This window comes from Cervus elaphus, chromosome 24 (assembly GCF_910594005.1).
Source record: "Cervus elaphus chromosome 24, mCerEla1.1, whole genome shotgun sequence".
In the NCBI taxonomy this organism is placed as follows: domain Eukaryota; kingdom Metazoa; phylum Chordata; class Mammalia; order Artiodactyla; family Cervidae; genus Cervus; species Cervus elaphus.
Window position 1 is genome coordinate 20,444,961 of NC_057838.1, and position 20,814 is coordinate 20,465,774.

The following is a 20,814-nucleotide window of genomic DNA, read 5'->3' on the forward strand; positions in this document are numbered from 1 at the left end:
AACCAGTGCCCATTGCAGTGGAAGCAAAGAGCCCCAAGCACTTGACTGCCAGGGAAGTCCCACTGAAATATGAATTCTATAATCAGATTCTAAAATTCAACTCAGTCTGGAATTTAGCCTGATGGATATGCATAGGCATGGAAAAAATATGATGGTAAGTTTACAATATGTTTTGCAATATAATAAAACATCTTATGTAATTGTAATGAATATGATGAAGAATATGCTATTTGGCTAATAACAAAAATCAAGCTGATAAGGACAATAATGGCTACTAAGCCATTTTTTTTAAAGACCAGGAGAAGGGGAAAAAATGTTAATCCATTAATGAGTTAACTTATAACTTCTCTGAAGTATAGCTCATGTGGGGATTAATCAAGTGTGTGAAAATTTCACACGTTTCATGAAGGATCAATCTCAAGATCACATTTTTTTCCTAAGAAGTATACATATTGCCAATTTTATATTTAACCCTTCCCTATTTGTTTTTCTTTATTTTTACATTTTTTTTTGTCTATAAACTTAATTTTGTTTTCTATTTTTAAGAGGTGGTTGGCCCATATTAGATTTAAATTTTCATTATAACTTGATCTCATCATTTATATCAACCATTATAACTGAAAGACACAACTGGAAATTAATGGATTTACACAGCTTGTCTGAGAAACAGTAACTATGTTATTTAATGTTTAATTACTTCTTGCTTTTTTCCAAAAGCTGTGTCCAAAGTTTTCCTGTCACTTACAAGAAAAAGAATTCCATATCCTATATATTATGATCATCTAAAGGGTTTATTTTGGAATAAACCTAACATTGTTTTAATTTGCTAAGTTCCTATGTGTCCAAGACATTTTCGTTAAGTAGTAATCAACTGGATTTATATTAATGTCAGCTTTTCTAAGAATGGGAATCTGCAAATACAAACCATGATGGAAAACAATCCTTTTATTACCTTGGAGATAAAGTATTCTGTGATGTATTGGTGGGAGAAGTAAGAGGACTGGACCAGTTGGCTGGTGACCGTGGTGTTGGTCTTGTCAAAGGACTTCCCATGGAACCCTGACGGACAAGAGTCAAATAAACATTAACATATGACAGGCTCTTAGGGAGGCCATTCAGTCAAGAAGTTGAACACACGAAACAGCCAGATTTATACTAATAGGTCATTATTTTGTGTATTTTAAAAAATACTTTGTCTATGTAGTGAGACATGTGGGATCTTAATTCCCCAACCAGGACCAAACCCACGCCCCTGCACTGGAAGCACAGAATCTTAACCAATGGACCACCAGGGAAGTTCCCAGGTCATTATTTTACTTTTCTCTTTCTTTTTTAAAATTTATTACTAAAATTTATTTAGCTGCAGTGTGCCTTAATTGTGGCATGCAGACTCAGTTCCTCCATGGCATGTGGGATCCCAGGTTCTCTGACCAGGGATTGAACCCATGTCCCCTGAATTGCAAGGCGGATTATTAACCACTGGAACACCAAGGAAGTCCCCACTAGGTCGTTATTTTAAAATACTGATGTACTTATCTCTAGTTTCTGTGGGGAAAAACTTTCTTTCTATTCAGCAATCTAGCTCTTTTAAGTTTTTTTTGTTGTTGTTGTTCTCCTCACCTACTTCTTTCTCCTAAATATTACCACAACAATCTTTTTTCCTCAATAATTAAACAAGATTCCAAATTAACAATCTTAAATTAGCTTCCTGCCCTAAGCCAATTCCTTCCTCCAATCATTACAATCACTTAAATTTTGTTCCTCCTTCAGTCTGATTTACAAATGATTTTTACAAAGACATCAAAGAAGTAAAATCTGGTCATATTAGCAATTTGCTTCTCTCTCAAGATAATAATAAAACAATATCTTCTCCCTTTATTTTTTTAATTTTCAGTTGTTATCCCACATAGCTTGTGGGATCTTAGTTTCCTGACCAGAGAGTCAACCCACGGCCCTGGCAGTGGAAGTGCAGAATCCTAATCACTGCACCACCAGGGAATTCCCCCTTTCCATTTAAAAAAATAATTGACTTTGGTCCCAAGAAATGGTTCTCACATTGTTTTACGCTTACACTTTACCTTACTCCTGCCATAAGTGCATCTGCTTTCTCCCTTATGCATTATCAAAGGTATTGCCCTCTTTGTCTTTTTAAAACCCAAGTTCAATTCTTTGGCATATTATGCAAATAGTTCAACACCATTTAGATATAACACTAACGCTTCACTTACTCAGATCTTATTTCTCCAAAACAAACTCTTGTATTAGTCAAGCACCTATAGACTGACAAGCCTGCACTACCCTCCTTGGGCCTGTCATTCCTGGAATAAGTCATCCTTTCTGGTCCTCCAATAAGGACTGGTTCATCTAAAGAGCATGTTCTAATTCTCATAGCTTGCAAGGCTGATGCCCTCATCTAAGTTCTGCTATATTTCACTTTCCTTGTTCATACCGTGGTTACCATTCACCACCACCCTAATGCACACCAAATAATAATAAAAAAATTATAGGCCTAAGGACTATTTTTTTCAGGACAATATTTAATTCTGCTCAGGAAATGCTGCCTAATGCAGATGCAAAAATTACATATTAGGATCAAAGTTTACTTCATGCAAAAAAGAAAGCAATTACTGTTGTTAACCATCCATCACATTAAACAATGGCAAAAAAAAAAAAAAAAACCCAAGTGAAAAAAGACCTGTGTTCCATTGCCAGTGTTTCGAAGGTGATTATGAAGAAGTTTGGTAGCACCATCCTGAAAAGTTTTTGGTAAAGCTCCTAATAACATTGTAAACTCTGGGGTATTGAGTTCAAATAAGGAAATCAGGACTGACTGCGCTGCCTAGAAAACAAAGACATACAAGAAGCAGATGAATATATTTTGGTTACTCAAAGGAGACCATTTTCTTCATTCAACATTTCTGTTCAATAGTGCCAGACCAGCTTTCCTAGGGAAAAAGACGTTCCTATATGCTTTCAAATTTCTTTGCTGAAACAATAAAAATTTTTTTTGACTTACCTTTTTTGAAAGTAAGAAGGGATTATGAAAAGTATAACAAATATGGCCAACCAAGGGCAATGGTCTTGGCACCCTTATTGAAAATCAATTGGCCACAGACACAGGTTTCCTCGGGACTCTCAATTCTATTCCATTGGACTTTACGTCTATCCTTAAGCCAATACCACACTACCTTAATTACCACTACTTTGTATGGTCTGGGTTTGTAAGATAAAACTGCCCTCATAGAATGAGTTGGAAAGTGTTCCTACCTCTTATGGTTTTTATTTTCTTCCTCTTATGGTTTTTAAAGAAGAGTTTGAGAAGAATTGATATTAACATTTCGTAGCACTCACCAGTTAAACCATCTGAGCCTGGCTTTTCTTTGTGGGTGGTTTTTTGATTACTAATCTCTTAACTTGTTCTATTGACTTTTACAGTTAGTTTCATTAGTTTGTGTCTATCTAGGGATTTGCCCATTTCATCCAAGTTTACTACTTGCTGGCATACAATATTGAAGCATTTCTTTATAATCATCTTTATTTCTGTAAGGTCAGTAATAAACTTCTCTCTTTCATTTCTAATTCTAGTAATTTCAGCCTTCTCTTCTTTTTTCTATCAATCAAACTACAAGTTTGTCAATTTTGTTGATCTTTCCAAAAAACACAACTTTTGGTTTCACTAATTTCCTCTATCACTTTTCTACTCTCTATTTTATTAATTTATGCTTAATCTTTTTTGTTTGTTTGTTTGGTCTGATTTTTAAAACTGAAGTACAGTTGCTATACAATATAAGTTACAGGTGTACACTATAGTGACTCATACATTATAACTCATTTATACTTAATATTTCTCTTGCACAATATATCATTGTGACTGATTTTATACTTAAATGCTTGTACCTCATCATTCTCCACTCCCATATTAGTCCTCTCCTGCTGGTAACCACTAGATTGTTCTCTATATCTGTGAATAGGGTTCTTTCTTATTATATTCACTAGTTTGTTAAATTTTTTAGATTCCACAGATAAGTGATATCATACAGTATTTGTCATTGCCTGATTTATTTCACTGAGCATAAAGGTCAACCATGTTGCTGCAAATGGCGAAACTGCTCATTTTTACAGCTTAGCAGTATTCCATGGTGTGGGTGTATACTTATCAGCTCCTCTTTGTCCATTTGTCTGCTGATGGACACATGTTGCTACCATCCATATCTTGGCAACTGTAAACAATGGTGCTATGAACATCACTGGAGTACGTGCATCTTTTCGAATTAATGTTCTTGCTTTTTTTTTTTTTTAAAGATATATACCCAGGAATGGAACTGCTGGGTCATATGGTAGTTCTATTTTTAGTTCTTTGAAACTAAGGACCTGTTTTCACAGTGACTGTACCAATTTACATTTCCAGCACCAGTGTATGAGGGTTCCCTTTTCTCCACATCCTTGCTAATACTTGTTATCTGTGTTCTTTTTGATGATAGCCATTCTGACCGGTGTGAAGTAATATCTCTTTGTGGTTTTGATTTGTATTCCCTTGATGATTAGTGATTTTCAGCATCTTTTCATGTGCCTGTTGGCCATCTGCATTTTCTCTTTGAAAAATAGTCTATTCAGTTTTTCTATTTTTCAATTATGCTTTTTTTTTTTTTTAATGTTGAGTTGTACAAGTTGTTTATATATGCTGGATATTTATCCCTTATCAGTCATTTGCAAATATTTTCTCAAGTTAAATAGGCTGTCTTTCTGTTTTGTTTATGGTTTTCTTTGCTCTGCAAAAGCTTTTAAGTTTAATTAGGTCCCATTTGTTTATTTTTGCTTTTATTTCCTTTGCTTTGGGAGATGGAACCAAAAAACACTACTGCGATTTATGTCAGAGAGTGTTCTGCCTATGTTTTCCTCTAGGATACTAACAGTATTTGGTCTTACATCTAAGTCTTTAATCCATTTTGAGTTTATTTTTGTATACGGTGTTAGAGGATACTCTAATTTCATTCTTTTACATGTAGCTGTCCAGTTTTCCCAGCACCAGTTATTGAAGAGATTATTTTTTCCTTACTGTATATCCCTGGTTACTTTATCATTGGTTAATTGACCATTTGTGCACGGGCTTCTTTCTGGGCTCTCAGAATTCTGTTCCATTGATCTGTGTGTCTATTTTTGTGTCCATACCATGTTGTTTTGATTACTTTGGTTTTGTCAGTACAGCCAAGATGCTGTGATTAGGGTTGAAGAGGAACCTCAGGAAGATGGTGATGAGAACAGAGGGTCTAGAAAGGGACACCCCAGAAAAGAAAGAACCAGTGTTTTTGAGCATATGGAAAATCTCAGCCATGAGCATGTGGCAGAGATGTTGAACCTATTAACACTTAAAAAACATGTTGCGGGGAGAAACAGGACAATGAAAAACAAGGCAAATTATTAACACTAGGACAAATAAAGTTTCCATAAGGAGGGAGGCAGTAATTAACCACTTGGTGAAGGAATTAATACTTTCACAGTCAAAATTAAATCTTTTCTATTGATTACCAACAACTGATTCGTTAAGTATTTTGAAGGTTATGGGGAAAGACACAGGATAGGATACTGGAAACTGAAATCTTCATTTACAAAGGCAGACAGACAGATACACAATGACTGAATCTATCAACAGGTCAGTAAATAATGCCTAAAACTAATACGTCAAGAAACAGTATAAACTCTTATTATTATTATTTTTTTAAAGATCTTTATATCACCAGGTAAATAACTCTATGCTAACTGGTAACATCCTGAAAACATTAGCTTCCTTAACTGGCAATCTAAAATGACTGATTTGTTTTTCTAATTTATCTTCTGAATCTTAAAACTAAAACATACCTTCCGAACATCAGAACTTTTGGGTTCTGTTGTCCAAGTGATGACCCGAGACACTGCCAGGCGAGTTTCACTGGAATTTACAAAATCTCCTGGATCCATCTGTTTGGCCAGAGTTTCTATGTATTTGAGGATAGCAACCTTCACCTACATAGGGATGCACAAAGAGAGAGGACAATCAGCTGGGCATCGTCAGGCAATAAGAACATTTCAGAAACAGTTAGGTAATAGTTTTTTGTTTTTTGTTTTTTTTTAGAAATACAAAATGAAAAAGCATCAACAGCAAAAGAAAAGTTATACATACAACCACCTACCTATCAGAGGTACAAGTATATGATAATGTGGCTTTTTTCCCACACACAGCAGACTTTATAAATTTCATTACCCGTCTTTGAAGAATTGCTGACACTCTCTTGATAAAATTAGACACTTCTCCTTTAGTCTGCCTTCAGAGCTTATAGCTGACTCTTGTCTAGATCTCCCCAGGAACCAGTCTTTATACATCGAAGGATAATTTGCCTCTTGGGGAAATGAACCAAAGAGTTTTGGAAATAAGATATTATACATCCAGTGGGTAATCAAGTGAATAATCAAAGTGGGCAATACAGATAAATATACATTAAGGCTCCAATGAGACCAGGTTCCTTAATAGGTCCATCAACTGCTAGAACCACCTCTCAAAATAAATGTGACAAAAAAGCTTTACAGAAGGACCACTGGGGAAGAGACAATAGTTATTTGCATAAAAGAGGTATAATATATGAGTTTTAAAAGTCTTACTATTCTCCTAGAAATTCCTGATATGTGGGTGGCATGGTAGGTAGGAGTGTGGTAGGATGCAGGCTTCAAAATCAGCAAGAGGTGGGGCAAAGCATACATGCTTCTCTCTTAGATGCAGCCTTCTTTATCCTTAGAGTAAGCCATTATTAAATAATCTCCCCTTTCTTGGTATGGCAGGGTAGAAAAAGTTAGAGAACCACTGTTTTTAAAGTCATGCCTAACATTCTAGATTTCTAAATAATGATTCTCTAAGACTTTATCAGTGTACTTTAGAAATGCCAGCTGGCAGAGTGCACAGTCCTTGGATACAGCAGACTCTAAACACATACTAAATGCTGGTTTGCAGACTTAGAAAAAGGAAGATTTAAATGTATGATTAAAATAGAAACTTTGAAAAAATATTGTCAAAGATTAAGGTAATCAGGTATTCTGTACTCCTTCATCCCCAATTATTGATCTTATTATCAATCATTTCTCTCACTCAGTCCAAATAAGGTCTCTGGGAAGTACTATGTCAAGTTAATATATAGAAGTAATAAGTTAAACTTCTTTTTTTTTTTCCCCCACAGCACTAAGTTAAACTTCTGACTCTTGAATATCTTCCCCTCTCTGCTTCCAGTTTAAAGAAGACAGAAGACATCAACTTATTGTCTTCGTTTCATAATAAATGATTTTAAGAAGTAACTATAACTTCAAGAAATGTGTTTTTTTTTAAAGAGTTAACCCATCACCATCCTGAGTAAATCATATAGTGAAGAGGGAAAGAGATGTATAGCTAATATTGAGTAGCAGGCCCAACTAAATTATGGCAGCACATAACATTCTGGATTTTTAAGCCACATCACCTTCTATTGGTGAGACCAGCTAAAAGAAAGCTAAAGTAAATCAAAGAATAAACAATGCATTTTGTTTTTTGAATATATTTATTTGCACTATGTGAGATTTAATTAGTACCATGTCTTGGCAATTTATAGAGGCATGTAAAGTTTCTAAAGAGTTTCATAGGATAGGTGTGTTTACTATACAAATAAGCAAAACAACCATAATACATATGTAATCATTTGAAAATTTATATTTTGGTAGTATATTTCAAAAGGTTATAATACATAGTCTGTATTTTTAATAACATAAACATGCATTCTTCTTCAGAGAGGAAAAACAATATAGTTGCTAATGTGTGTATAATTCTAAACATATTTCTGAAACTCAGGGAAGAAAAAGTCAGAAAGTTCCACTTATTTAAAAAATATTACTCAAATAAAATCATCCTGTATGTCATCTTTGTCTATTTTAACGCTTCCTTTTTGACATCTGGCTACATGACAGTCTGTGGGAAATATAAAATATTATCTGAAAGATCCAGCACTTTTTAAATAAAGAATTTTGATAAATCTCATACTCAAGTTATTTGTGTTTTTCTATAATCTGTTTTTAATTCTTAATCCTGTCAACCATATGAAAGTTACTTTTATTTTCAGCGTAAGGTACAGCTCCAATAGAATTCCTTTTTGCTATCCTAAGACATCAGTTTGCGGGTTGAAGAGTGATTTTCCCCTACAGCTTTATGTGTGTGTGTGTGTGTATAATATATAAAAGCCACACATATGTCTGTATTATAGATTATGATATATACATATATGTAATACATTTACATAGATTATTTCTCTAAAAGTCATATACACATACACATACATATTCCCTCATAAATATGAGGTAATATGAGGTAAATATTCTTTACCTCGGTCGGTAAAGAATCTGCCTGCAATGCAGGAGACTGAGGTTTGATCCCTGGGTTGGAAAAATCCCCTGGAGAAGGAAATGGCAACCCACTCCAGTATTCTTGTCTGGGAAACCCCATGGACAGAAGAGCCTGGCGGGCTATAGCTCATGGGGTCGCAGAGTTGGACGCGACTTAGCGACTAAACCATCACCACGTACATATGTGTATGTGTATGTATGTATGTATGACTTTCAGAGAAACAGTCTGTGATTCCAGTCTTCAGTATGACATTTCCTAACAGGGAAACTAATTTTATACTTCCCATTGTCTTTCTCTTCAGGTCTTTAGCAACTCTTATTTTGAAAACTAATAATTCAGACCTCCATTTCTATTGGCCCATGTAACAACTCTATATATATAGTTATCAATAGCATTTGAATACCTACCACCAATACCTAAATCATAATTCTTTCCACAGTTTACAGTTCATCATGTATTATAAATATTAATGACAGAAAATTATAAGGAATACGTAGCACAATGGCTTGGACAAATAACAAGTTTAAAGAATATCTATCAATAATATCAAGTAAATTATTCTCCTTCTGCAGGTCACTTTTAAAAATCAAAACAGATGAAACCTCTTTCACAAAGCAGCTCTGAGAAAATAACATATGTTGAGTACATGTTAACTCTGGTAAGAAATATAATTGTGACTTTAAGGCAAAATCATATTCAGACACTTAAAAGGAAAATCAGTCCAAGGCAATAATGCTTATAGAAACATTTCGTGCAGAACAGAGCAGAAAATACAAGGCTTGTAAATGTACATATGCTTGTTATTTCCCTGACATTAATCTCATTTAAGAAAACTTAATAAAACCATTTTTAGTAAAGAATTCAGGGGTGCATATTATATTTTCTTCTATGTTAAATAATTATTTTTAACAAAAAATTGGTATCTACCTAGTTTCCACATAAATTATTAGAAAACGTGTGCTAATAACAATTGAGAAAGCTAATCCCAAATCTAAAGCTTATGCACACATCAGAAATATCACATTGTAAGAAGAAAAAAAAAAGCTACTGTTTCAATTAAGAAGAACTGGAGAACAGTTCTGAGATTAAACTTAAAAAAATTTTTGTTAATTGAAATACATAGGCAAAACTGATATTCTGCCCAGAATACCTATTCAAACTCCTAAACTTTGAAGAAAAAAAAAAAGGACTGGGAAATCACAAACATAAAATGAGAAAAGACTTTATAGAGAGAGTTTGCACAACAGCTTAGGGTTAGACGGCCATTCTTGTGTTGCTTTCTAACTATGAGTCCCCAGTAAGCTTCTCCGGAAGATAATCTGGCACCGAATAACACTTGAAATCAAATCCGTGCATGCTTTAGAGGCTTATAATGGTTAGTAATTGAATATATAGATGCATACAAACATTATCGGAAACACTGCAGAGTTTGTAAAGAGAGTTAAGAAAAGAAATAATGCAGATTAAAACAAAACCAATAAAACCTTGGAGCTCCAAAAAGAGTGAAGCTGGTCCCGAAGTGCTGGCTTGACTGTCTGAAAGTTTATAAAAACAGAATCCACTGATTGAACAGCTTCTCATGTGACAGAAATACAAACATTAACTTTATGAATAAAATACTTGAATTCCTTACAATGTCTTCAAAAGACCTCAAATTTTTACCTTCAAGCTTGGTGTTTGGGTCTGATCAACTGTAAATCTCATTAGAATATTGAACTGAAGATCATTTGGAAAAGATTCTCTGAAATAAGGAAAGAACAAAGCAAAAAATTAAAAATTAAGTCACCAAGTAAGCTTTTAGCAAACTTAAGAGATTATGTTTGATACCAAAACATAATGTCATTTAGAAAGCATGCATGAAGCAGTATCTATATGTGGTATAGTCTATGTGGTAAAGAATATAATAAAAGCTATTCCCAGAAGAACCAGAACGTTTGAATTTATACCCTGCAAGTATAAATTTAACCCCCTGTAGGGGGTTAAAAAGCAACACTAGAGCAAATAATGATCTCTTGCCTCAGTTACAGATTTAATCAGAAAATGTATTCAGGGAAAAGTTCAACAGTATCAGAGATGTTTCCATACCTAATATCTGAATTCTAGACTCACCTCAACTTAGTAAATGGATATTTGAAATAAGTCACATCAACAATCTACACAAGAAAGTAGAAATGTACCATTGATTCAAAATCTTCTGAAAAAAGAATGCATAATAAAACATTCTTTTTAAATTTAGCAAATATTTTTAACTTTATATCAGATTGAATAAAATCCTTAACTTTGCAGTTACATCTTAATTACAATAAATTACTACCTTGAATTACTCAACCGTTGTTAATGAAATTTTTTACAGATTAAATGCAATGTTTGAACTAAGAACCTATGTTGTATCAAATTATACCATGTAAATGACATCACTAACAATTTTCAAATGGACCTCATGCAGTCTTGATGGTTTGAAAGGACTCAGAAATCTGAACTTTCAATACAAAAACTAAGTATTCTTAATTACTACTGGGTAAACTTGAAATATATGAAGAAAAATCTTACCTTGTAACATCCAGGGCTTTCTGAACTTTTGCTTGAACAGACCCAAGCAAATCAGCACCCATTTTTTTAAGTAGTTGCGTCAGCAGTACAAACAACCAATCCTGAAGATCGTCTTTGTGGACTTGTATGAAGTCCACTAGAGTCTCCAAAAACATGCTGAATACCTACAGTGGGTAAATGGGGGAAGGAGAAGAAAAAGGAGGAAATATTGACCTCTATGATCAATTCAAAACTGAAATAGAAAGGAATACAGGAATCAGAGGCACAGCGATTGGCAGCCAAGCGGAAAAACAACCTCTCTCGCTTTTCATTGGACTCTGTGATACAAGAGTACATTTGAACTGTTATCCAACTTCTGCGGAAGTTCGACAATTAGCTATTCCATGCAGCATCACTTGGTAAAGAAACTTTGGCCATAATGGCTGGCACACCTAAGGTTGTCAATGATGCCATAGCTTAAACTGAAATTCATTTTATCTAAATTTAGGGCAAGAAACTACCTATAGTCTCACCAGCCCCCAGCTCTCTGAAGTGTCAGTGAGTTAATCAGGAAGACTATGCTGACAGCTACCTTAATATATAAGATGATTTTTAACATAATGGGCTAATTGGAGACTTCTTAGTTCTCACACACACAATGTTAGTGGTCACAAAATTCTTTGGTATAAGATGTCTTATTCATTAAAACTGCCCCAAAAGTAATTTTAAATGACCTGTGTGCTCAGTTGCTCAGTCATGTCTGACTCTGCGACCCTGTGGACGGTAGCCCTCCAGGCTCCTCTGTCCACGGGATTCTCTAGGCAAGGATACTGGAGTGCGTTGCCATTTCCTCCTCCAGGGGATCGTCCCAACTCAGGGACAGAACCCACGTCTCTTACGTCTCCTGCATCAGGCAGGTGGGTTCTTTACCACTAGTGCCACTTGGGAAGGCTTAAATGACCTGGGATACCTGCGCCTAAATAAATAAAATCAGGACACAAACCTACATCTACATTTTAATGATTTCTACAAAGAACCAGATGGCATGCTATTAGTCTCCATTTCTCCATTTTATACTTGTTTCCAATATTAATCTACTAGTTTTAAACTCCTTATAAGATTCAAGAAAAATTAAAGGGGAGGGAAGCTAAAATTCGTAAGTGATTTATCTCATTAAAAATATGACAAGTGACACAATAAGGTTATATCTCTTCAATAAATTCAATATCATACTGGACAATTTATTTCAACATAAAGAGGGAAAAGTTCTTAAGACAACGTCAGTCATGTTGTGTTAGGAGACAATTTATAATCCCAATGGATTATAAAATCTATGGCTTAAAAAAGTTAGGTCCAATGTAACTATGCTAATTTAAAATTAAGAGTTCTGCTCTCAATATATATTTTACTTCTTCTACTTTCCTTTATGTAGTTATACATGAATTCCTGTTTTTTCGCTGTTAGAAATGAAAGACTTTTTATCTATCAGAATTATAGATAATATAATTTATAATAATATAATATAATATATATTAATATAATTTATATAATAATATAATATAATAATTTTTAAAAAAAGCTTTTTAACCTAATTTGAGTTAGAAAAAGATGTGCTTGTGTGTATGTGCTCAGTCGTGTCTGATTCTTTGCAACCTCATGGAATGAATGTAGCCCAGCCAGGCCTGTATGTCTATGGAATTTTCCAGGTAAGAATACTGGAGCGGGTTGCCATTTCCTACTCAAGTGGATCTTTCTGACCCAGGGATCGAACCTGCATCTCTTGGATCTTCTGCACTGGCGGGCAGATTCTTTACCACTGTGCCACCTGGGAAGCCCTAGAAAAAATACACTTTGCTCAAGATGCTATTTGTAAAAGCAGAAAGTATGACTACTTAAAATTTCTGTTACTTCTGATCTCAAGGCAGTAAGTACATGTGCCTCAACACTGTTCTTAATCACACTGCAGATTCATTAACTCCAGTCCTACCCTATCAGAACCACTTGGACCACGGCTTTACTGAACTGTCTCTGGCTCCCTCCTCAGGGCCTGAGGAACTTCAATAGACCTACTCAGTGACAAATACATGTACCTAACCTAGTACTCACTCTGACTAGCAAATCTATCCAGTGACATCCTGTAGTTAGCCAGTACCTGCCTAGAAAGTCAAACGTTAAATATTCGGGAATTTTGTGAGATGGTTGGTGGCTTGAAATCAGCCATTTGGGACTATTTACACCTCAGGAATTATAACAAACATGACAAATCAGGGCTTCCTGCTACTCCCTTAAACCTGGTGTACCAGCACAACACTCTCTAATTCTCTGGTTCACTTTCACTCTTACTGTTTCAACTACCGCCTATTTTCCTTAAGATTCCAACCTTAAGCTTTCACTATACCAAAATCCATTTTGAAAATCAAAGGCATTAGAATGCCTAAGTCAACTCTCTCATTTTATCTGATTCTCAGAAAATTGAGAACTAGAAAATTAAGGGACTTACTTGCTCAAGGTTTCCACAGCTCATCAACGGCTAAGTCACTTGGCTTTTAATTGTGTTCAATGCACTCTATTACTGGACAACTTCCTCATCTACTTGACTGCCATTCATGATAAAATTCTCCACTGACTTTCCCCTCATTTTGATTTCTTCTATAGCTATCCTTATAGTAACTCTTTCTCCAAGGAAGAGCCAATTTTATTTCTAAGACTAGTCTTTCTATCTGTATTCTTGCTCTCTAAAGTATGGTCTCCTCTATCTTTACTCTTCTATTCTCAACCTGAATTATTTGTTTACCGATGCAGAAGACACTGTCTCAAGAATTTCGCCTTCAATTTCCAGCCTATTGCACCCATCAATTACCTTCCAATCGAGAAATGTCATAGCTTTTTCATGAGCTTAGTACGCCTGGCCATTCCATAGTTTGACACTGTTTTTCCTCTTCTTATCTCCCTTTTTTCATTGTTACCAGGAGTTTTCCTTTTCTATCCTGAATGTGGGGAGATCTCTTAGATCTTCATCCTGATTCTCTTTTCATTGAAATTATGACTTCCTTGACAGAGCCTCTCTGATCTAGCCTTCTAGGCCCCACAATAACCTCTATAATAGCTCTCACTGTTGGTCTTACTCAAATCTGTCGATCACAACATCACTGTAGGCACCAGGCCTTCCTGACCTCAAGTCTGGATTTTTCTAACAGGCCAGAAAGCAGATATTCTAGGCTTTGCAGGCCATGTGATGTGGGTCGCACTCTTCAACTCTGTCATCACAGCATAGCCACAGACACTATGCAGACAAGTGAACACAGTCTGTTTCAATAAAACTTTATTTACAAAACAGCAGACCAACTCAGACTTCTTTCTGTCAGACAGTGACATCACTCTTTTGACAGAAACAAGATTCTTTAATGTCCCTTCACTGTCTATAGAATAATGTCTCAAATGCTTAGACGAGGCTCTAACTCCTCAGACTGATGTTGGACTATTTGGCAACATAAAGTCTTCATCCCTAAACACATATCACGCACACTCCTGATTTCCTACCACACTCTCTAATCCCTCTGTTTACACAAAGTACATGACTCCTGACAAAGCTTACCACTCAAGTCCCAGTCAAAGAGCTTCTTGGATATCTTTAGATAATAGCCACTGTCCATCCCTGTTTAAAACTGGTACTTGGGCTACCTTTATGGTGCTCTTTTAACTTTTTCTGTATTTATGTTATCTTCCTATCTGGAATATATAGCATTTGAGAACAACGGCTCTATTTCAGTCTTATGTCACCAGTTAGAACCAAATTTAAAGTTATCAGAGTTTGAGGATGCAATTAAAAAGTTGTCCGATGAAACTGTAGGGAAAGTTCTCTTAAAAGTAAGAATTTTCTTTTAGTTGAGTAAAATTTACCTTGGTAACCAACCCCTTTTCTCAATGCAAGGGAAGATATGGATGACCTTCCTTTCACTACAGCCAAGGTTTTCTTCACTATCAACTTTCTGACATCTCCCACTTCTCTGGACTCAGGGTAGTCATTTGTAGGAGGCCCTTTCTTCTCATCCTGATATAATCCAAAGTTTATGTTCCTGTCAAGATCTGAACTGCTATTTTCTTCAGGAAGACGTGTCTGAGTCTCCCAAGTAGAAATTTCTTTGGATGAGATAAAATGTGAGTATAGCTGAATAAAACTGTAAATGTGTACTTATAGTACTTTACATATAGAATTATACTATTATTTTTCAAAATGTTTATATTCTATCAACAGTACTTCCTAAATGATACACATACGCATATATATACACACATATATATCTCCATCCAAAATATACATTGGAAGTTCGCATAAAATTTCATGTGACTGCTGTATCATAAAGAGTTCACTGTCAGACAGATGTTGCTATTCTCCAATTTCCTTATCTGTGATTAAAGGAGAAAGAGAAAAGTGGATATGCTAATAAAACGTTGGCTAAAAATCTGATTTCAGAAGAGAAAGCTGAGATCACTGCTCCTTAAACTGCTCTGTTTCCTTTTATGGGATACCATTAACAGAATAGTAAAAGTACATATGAGGAGGTTAGAACTCAATTTAAAAAAGTGTGAAACTTGGGAATAATTCAATGAAATCAACCTTCAACAGACTCAATGTATAATCCTATATATTTTACAACTCTAGTTCGTTGGGAAAGCACTGTAATATTCATGTTATTACAATTGAGGCAGCCTTTTCTTCACCTTGCTATATCAGGTGTATCAGTTGCTCAGTTGTGTCCACTCTTTGTGACCCCATGGACTGTAGCCCTTGGGGCTCCCCTGTCCATGGGATTCTCCAAGCAAGAATACTGAAGTGGGTTGCCATTCCCTTCTCCAGGGGACCTTCCCAACCCAGGAATCAAATCTGGGTCTCCTGCGTTGCAGGCAGATTCTTTATCACTGAGCCCCAGGGAAGCCCCTGTATCTTAGGTGTGCCAGTCATCAAATATAGAACAGAAGAACATAATCAAATTAGATTAATTAGTAGATTAAAAAGCACATCTCCAAACAGAATGACAGTTTGCGTAACTGCAAATAGCATTTCGTGGATTGCAAAGGTTCCAACACTGCATGAACTCTTTGGGAGAGAAAATAGAGAAAAAGGGTTAATTTCACAGTCATGCAGTAAAGTTAGGTTTCCAACAAATATTGAACCAACTTACTCTCTATTGAGAGTTCCAACACAGGGGACAGCATGCAAAAGGAAAAAAAGAAAAAAAAGAAAAACACACAAATTAGTCGCCATCAATGCCAAGTTCCTGTATGGAAGAAAAACACTTAGAAAATAAAAATGACAAATGTTTTCCAAAGTTTTATGACAAACTCAAAACAGCGTTTAACACAAGAGTTAAATGAATGGTATGGGAGAAGAGTACGTGGTTTTCCTGTCTTTTTCTCTCACTTTCTTGCCAAGAAAGTTACAAACAAAAAAAAGAAAAACTCCCTTCTTTTCAGACCCTACTATCCTTGAGGTTCAACTTCTGGATAGAATCTAAGACTAACAGACACCTGCCAACATTTCTGAACAGTGCCAACATTTGCTTCCAAAGCATGGTATCTGAGAATTTTTCGTTTATTTTTTCCCCCTCTTGAGAAGCAATGTATTCACAAGTTAAATTATTTCTGTGAAGGACTGGAACAATTACTATTGTATGGAGGTTAAAAATACTACAACTTTTAGTTTTCCCCAGGTAAGATGCATGTTTGGTCTCTTGATTCTAAGACCTGTAGGCAGGTAAGACTACACAGACCATAATATGTCAAATCAAAGCATGTTCTTCAGTAAAGGTGGCGCTCCTCAAGTAGTTCCTTCTGAGTCGACTGTCAGAATCACAGGGGATAAGCTTTCTGACACACCCTACATCTGGAGGAAAAAGTGTGTCTAGAGCAATCAAAATAAAAATCTGCCCTGAATTCCTTAATTTTTCAAACTTACTTATTTTTAAAAAAGCATATGTAGTGCTTATTGTGTTGTAAGGACTTTACATACATTAACTCATTTAATCATCACTGCAATCTTATTAACTCTATTTTACAGATTAAGCAATGCACACTGCTAAAAAGTGATGGAGGTAGGATTTGAACCAAAGCAGTCTAGCTCCACTACTCATATTTGTCATCACTGTGTTATACTGTCTCTCTCAGGAAAATATTAAGAGGCTTTAAACTACACATTTGCAGCTTTATAATCTAAATTACTGTCATACAGATACCACGACTGAATCGGTAGTATATGAAAATTTAAAAAGTTTATCAAGTTATGGACATCAAGTAATTTCAGCTTGTATACTGTAAATAGTCAACCACATTACTCATGTCACAGAAAAAAAATCCAGCATCTATTTCAACTGTACTCAAGAAGAGCTCTTTTCCAGCCCTTCCTTTCTGGGATGTCTTTACTATACAGTGGAGTTCACCTGATATTTCAGCTGGACTCAGATACTTACTAACACAAGAAAGAGAAACATTCTAAGGGTTAGAGGTGATCCTCGATGAAAGGAGATGGGGCTGCTGCTCACACCCTGGTTCTCTAAGTCTCCTATTTCTGCTGGGGACAGCAGGTGGTCTACTGCTACTTTTCAGATGCTATTAAAATAGACTGAAATGTTGAATTCAACTTAAAAGGACACGGGAAAGTCCACTCAACCAACCTCATGATAGGAAGTGTCTCCGAAACCCTACGGCCCATTCTGGGGCAAGGCTTCAGATGGTTTCTGCCCTGTGAGCTCTCAGGATGGCTGAGGTTACAGATAAGTGATTCCAATTCAGAGTGGAGAGCATATTTGAGGAAAGAAAGAGAAGTGACTTTGATGATCTGTTTCGAGGCTATGAGGAAAAGTGCAGGGCACATTTGGGGAAATGAACATGGTTTTCAGGCTGGATGGAGAGTGAAAAGGGAATAGCAAGCAAACATGACAGGCTTTGTTTGAATATCTTCTTGAGGGTAATGAGTAGTCACGGAAGAGTTTTAAGTCAGGAGAGATTTACCTTTCAGAAAGATTATTCAAGGATGCAGAGTGAAAGAGAATTTAGGGATAGGAGGTGGGGAGGAGGTACAGCAGGCAAAAGACAATTGTGCCAGGAATGAGTAGTGAGAAGGGAAATATTTAGAAGGTTGAATCAATCAGGACTGAGTAAATTTCTAGAATGAAGCCCAGTGAGGGGATGGTGGCTTCCTCCAATGAGATAACGTGACACAAGAGAAAAAGTAGTTTTAAGGTTTAAGATGAGCCAAAGGCATGTAAGTGAAGGAGAAAAATATGGGCTGGAAGTACCATTTGAGAGTCATCAGGACAAAGTGGGTGACAAGCTTCAAATAAGGTAGAGAGTGACAAAGGAGGGCCTCAGGCAGCGCTCTGAGCTACAGCGACACTAGTAAAACAGAGACAGGCGTCTGAAAAGAGAGGCTGTCTGCCGCGAGGAAGACCGGGTTAGACACAACAGAAAACAGCCTTCTCCTCCTCTCCACACCACACTCCTTAGAGTGTCAGAAGAGATCAACTGAGTACACTTACAACAAGGCTGAAAAATAAAAAGGGGTGTCAAAGAGCAAGTTGAAATTTATGAAAAATTCCTGGAAGACCAAGCCGATGAGGGTATATTAGCAAAAAAAAAAAGAGTACAAGTTTATGTGGCTGCTAACAGCTTCAAGGTAAGACCTCCTGCCATTTCCATAGGAGAAAAGGTAGAAAGAATGGGCTTATGTGAAATTAATTTTGCTGGTTTGGAGGCAGGAAATGGAGTTTCTGTTGGATGGCTTCTATTTTCTTGGTAAGCCAAGAGGCCAGGACAAATGCTCAGGATAGGAGATGGGTGGAGAGGGGAACAGGGCTGGAGTTAAATTTAAGGAGAGACTATTTGACACAGTCTCTACGGCGGACAGAAGAGAAAAGCAAGAGGTACAAGAAAGGCAGGACACAGCTTTTAGAGCAAAATCACAGATCAGAAATGGACAGCATATATAGGAATAAAGGTTGATTTAACCCACCAGGGACTGGTACACTGTTTCCCCTCCACAGTCTTGACCTTCAACCAGTGGCATGACTATGAGCAGAGGTTCTTGAACAGGTTTTTATTTTAGTGTCAATCATTAAAGTTGATTGTATACAACAGGGGTTGGGAAACTATAATCTGCAAGCTAAGAATGGGTTTTACATTTTAAAATAGCTTTTTTTTTTTTAATCAAAAGAAAAGGCTATTTAGTGACACAAGTTAATTTTATGCAAATTAATATTTCAATGTCATAAGTAGTTTTATGGACACCTAGTCATGGCCACTTGTTTAGATACTGTCAATAGATGCCTTTGTGCTAGAACGGCAGAGCTGTATATAACTGAGGTCATTATGGCCCACAAAGCTGAAAATATATACTGTCTGGCCCTTTATAGGGAGTGGGAAAGAAAAAAAACAACTCTTGATAGACAGCAGTTGGGAAACTAAAACTAAAATTTTACTTGGAAGGAAAAGAAAGCATCAAGAATAGCTACTTGATTCAAATGACTGGACTATTAGTACATTATAAAATTAAAAAGGAGGGATATCTACTACTTGAACAATATAAAGATATGCAAAAACTCAAATCAAACCCTGATATTTTTAAATCCCCACTATATGGTGATCTAACCAGTTTATTCTTAATTAATTACATTATTGGCAGTCTCTGACGGACAATCACCAAATAAAAGCTGAGCAAAACAAGTTAACAAAAATCTTCCCTTTATATCTGTATTCAGTGAAATAACTTTAAAAAAAAAACACAACAAAGCCAGATGGATCAATAAGAATTGTATGCTGTCATAAAACCCCACAGGAAAAAAAACAGAAAGTCTCCTTCCTGACACCTCTAGGGAAGATCGTGGCTGGTTCTCCATATTTACTAAGGGAGGCCAAACACCTGTGTTTTCACCAACATCAAACTCAGCTTTCCTATTTGATCTTCAAGAGACTTTAATTTTAAAATTTACTTCATTTAAAAAATTTTTTCTTCAAGAGACTTTTTAAAAAAAGTCTCTTTATTACTGTTAAATCCTAGGATCCAACTAAACTGCATTCTGTCCTAACAAAAAATAAAAAACTATGACTTCAAGAAATAATAACGGCCTCACTCTCATACCTTCCAGTACAGATGAATTATACTACTTATTGAAGATGTTTTAAAACTCTATTTTTAAAAGTTGTATAGATTATTAACAAAATATTATTTAATAAAACAAGTCCGCCCAGATCCTGTCTTGTTCTTTGACTCATACTGCTAACAAAAAAAATGTCAACAGTTAACTTGTTTAGGATTTATAGAAACTCTTCCATTATAATAATTCCTACAGTAACTAGTGGTAGTAATATCAGTATAAAATGGTATAGTTATCTACACGTTCAGTTTGAAAATTATATAAACTTAGTGTGCTTTTTGTCTTTAATGGGATCTTGCATTCCTGGATAAAATAAATATACCTTCAGATAAAAGGATAATCTTTGGAAGTTATTGCTTTAAAGTTAAGACAGTTTATTTTCCTTAGCCAGATTTTAGTTTATGAAAAGAGTGGGATTTTAGTATCTTTAAGTACTGTCACAAGTAATGAAAATACTGAAAACAGAAAAAAATGAGGAGAAAGAAAATGTGCAACAATAAAGTGAAGACAATAAAAAAAAATGAAGCAAAATTCATTAATATTTTTATGATTTCCCTTCCACATCTCCCTCTCACTTAGGTTAGAAATTCTCATGTAGACACCTGGTGTCCTAAAGGAAGATATTGAATAAAATTTCATCACTGTCAAACACACTGCTGAAAATAGAACAAATGAGTACATTTTACAACAAAACTTTACACTTTAAAACAAAAATTCCACAGTACACATGCAGCCTATACATAA

General features: G+C 35.6%; 1 protein-coding gene across 39 annotated transcripts in view; it reads right to left on the minus strand.

Moving 5' to 3' along the window:
* CLASP2 (cytoplasmic linker associated protein 2) overlaps positions 1 to 20,814 on the minus strand; it is a 170,874-nt gene that overhangs the window by 19,558 nt on the left and 130,502 nt on the right. For 13 of the 39 annotated variants that reach the window (XM_043886914.1, XM_043886905.1, XM_043886900.1 and 10 more), the window contains 5 exons: positions 10,943 to 11,106; positions 10,055 to 10,133; positions 5,857 to 6,000; positions 2,696 to 2,839; positions 953 to 1,059 (listed from right to left, as the gene is read on the minus strand). In XM_043886914.1, coding sequence (XP_043742849.1) covers positions 953 to 1,059; positions 2,696 to 2,839; positions 5,857 to 6,000; positions 10,055 to 10,133; positions 10,943 to 11,106 — 638 coding nt within the window. Of the gene's footprint in view, positions 1 to 952; positions 1,060 to 2,695; positions 2,840 to 5,856; positions 6,001 to 9,876; positions 9,928 to 10,054; positions 10,134 to 10,942; positions 11,107 to 16,104; positions 16,108 to 20,814 lie in introns of all 39 variants that reach the window. The other 26 variants (XM_043886890.1, XM_043886901.1, XM_043886911.1 and 23 more) reach the window with 3 other exon arrangements.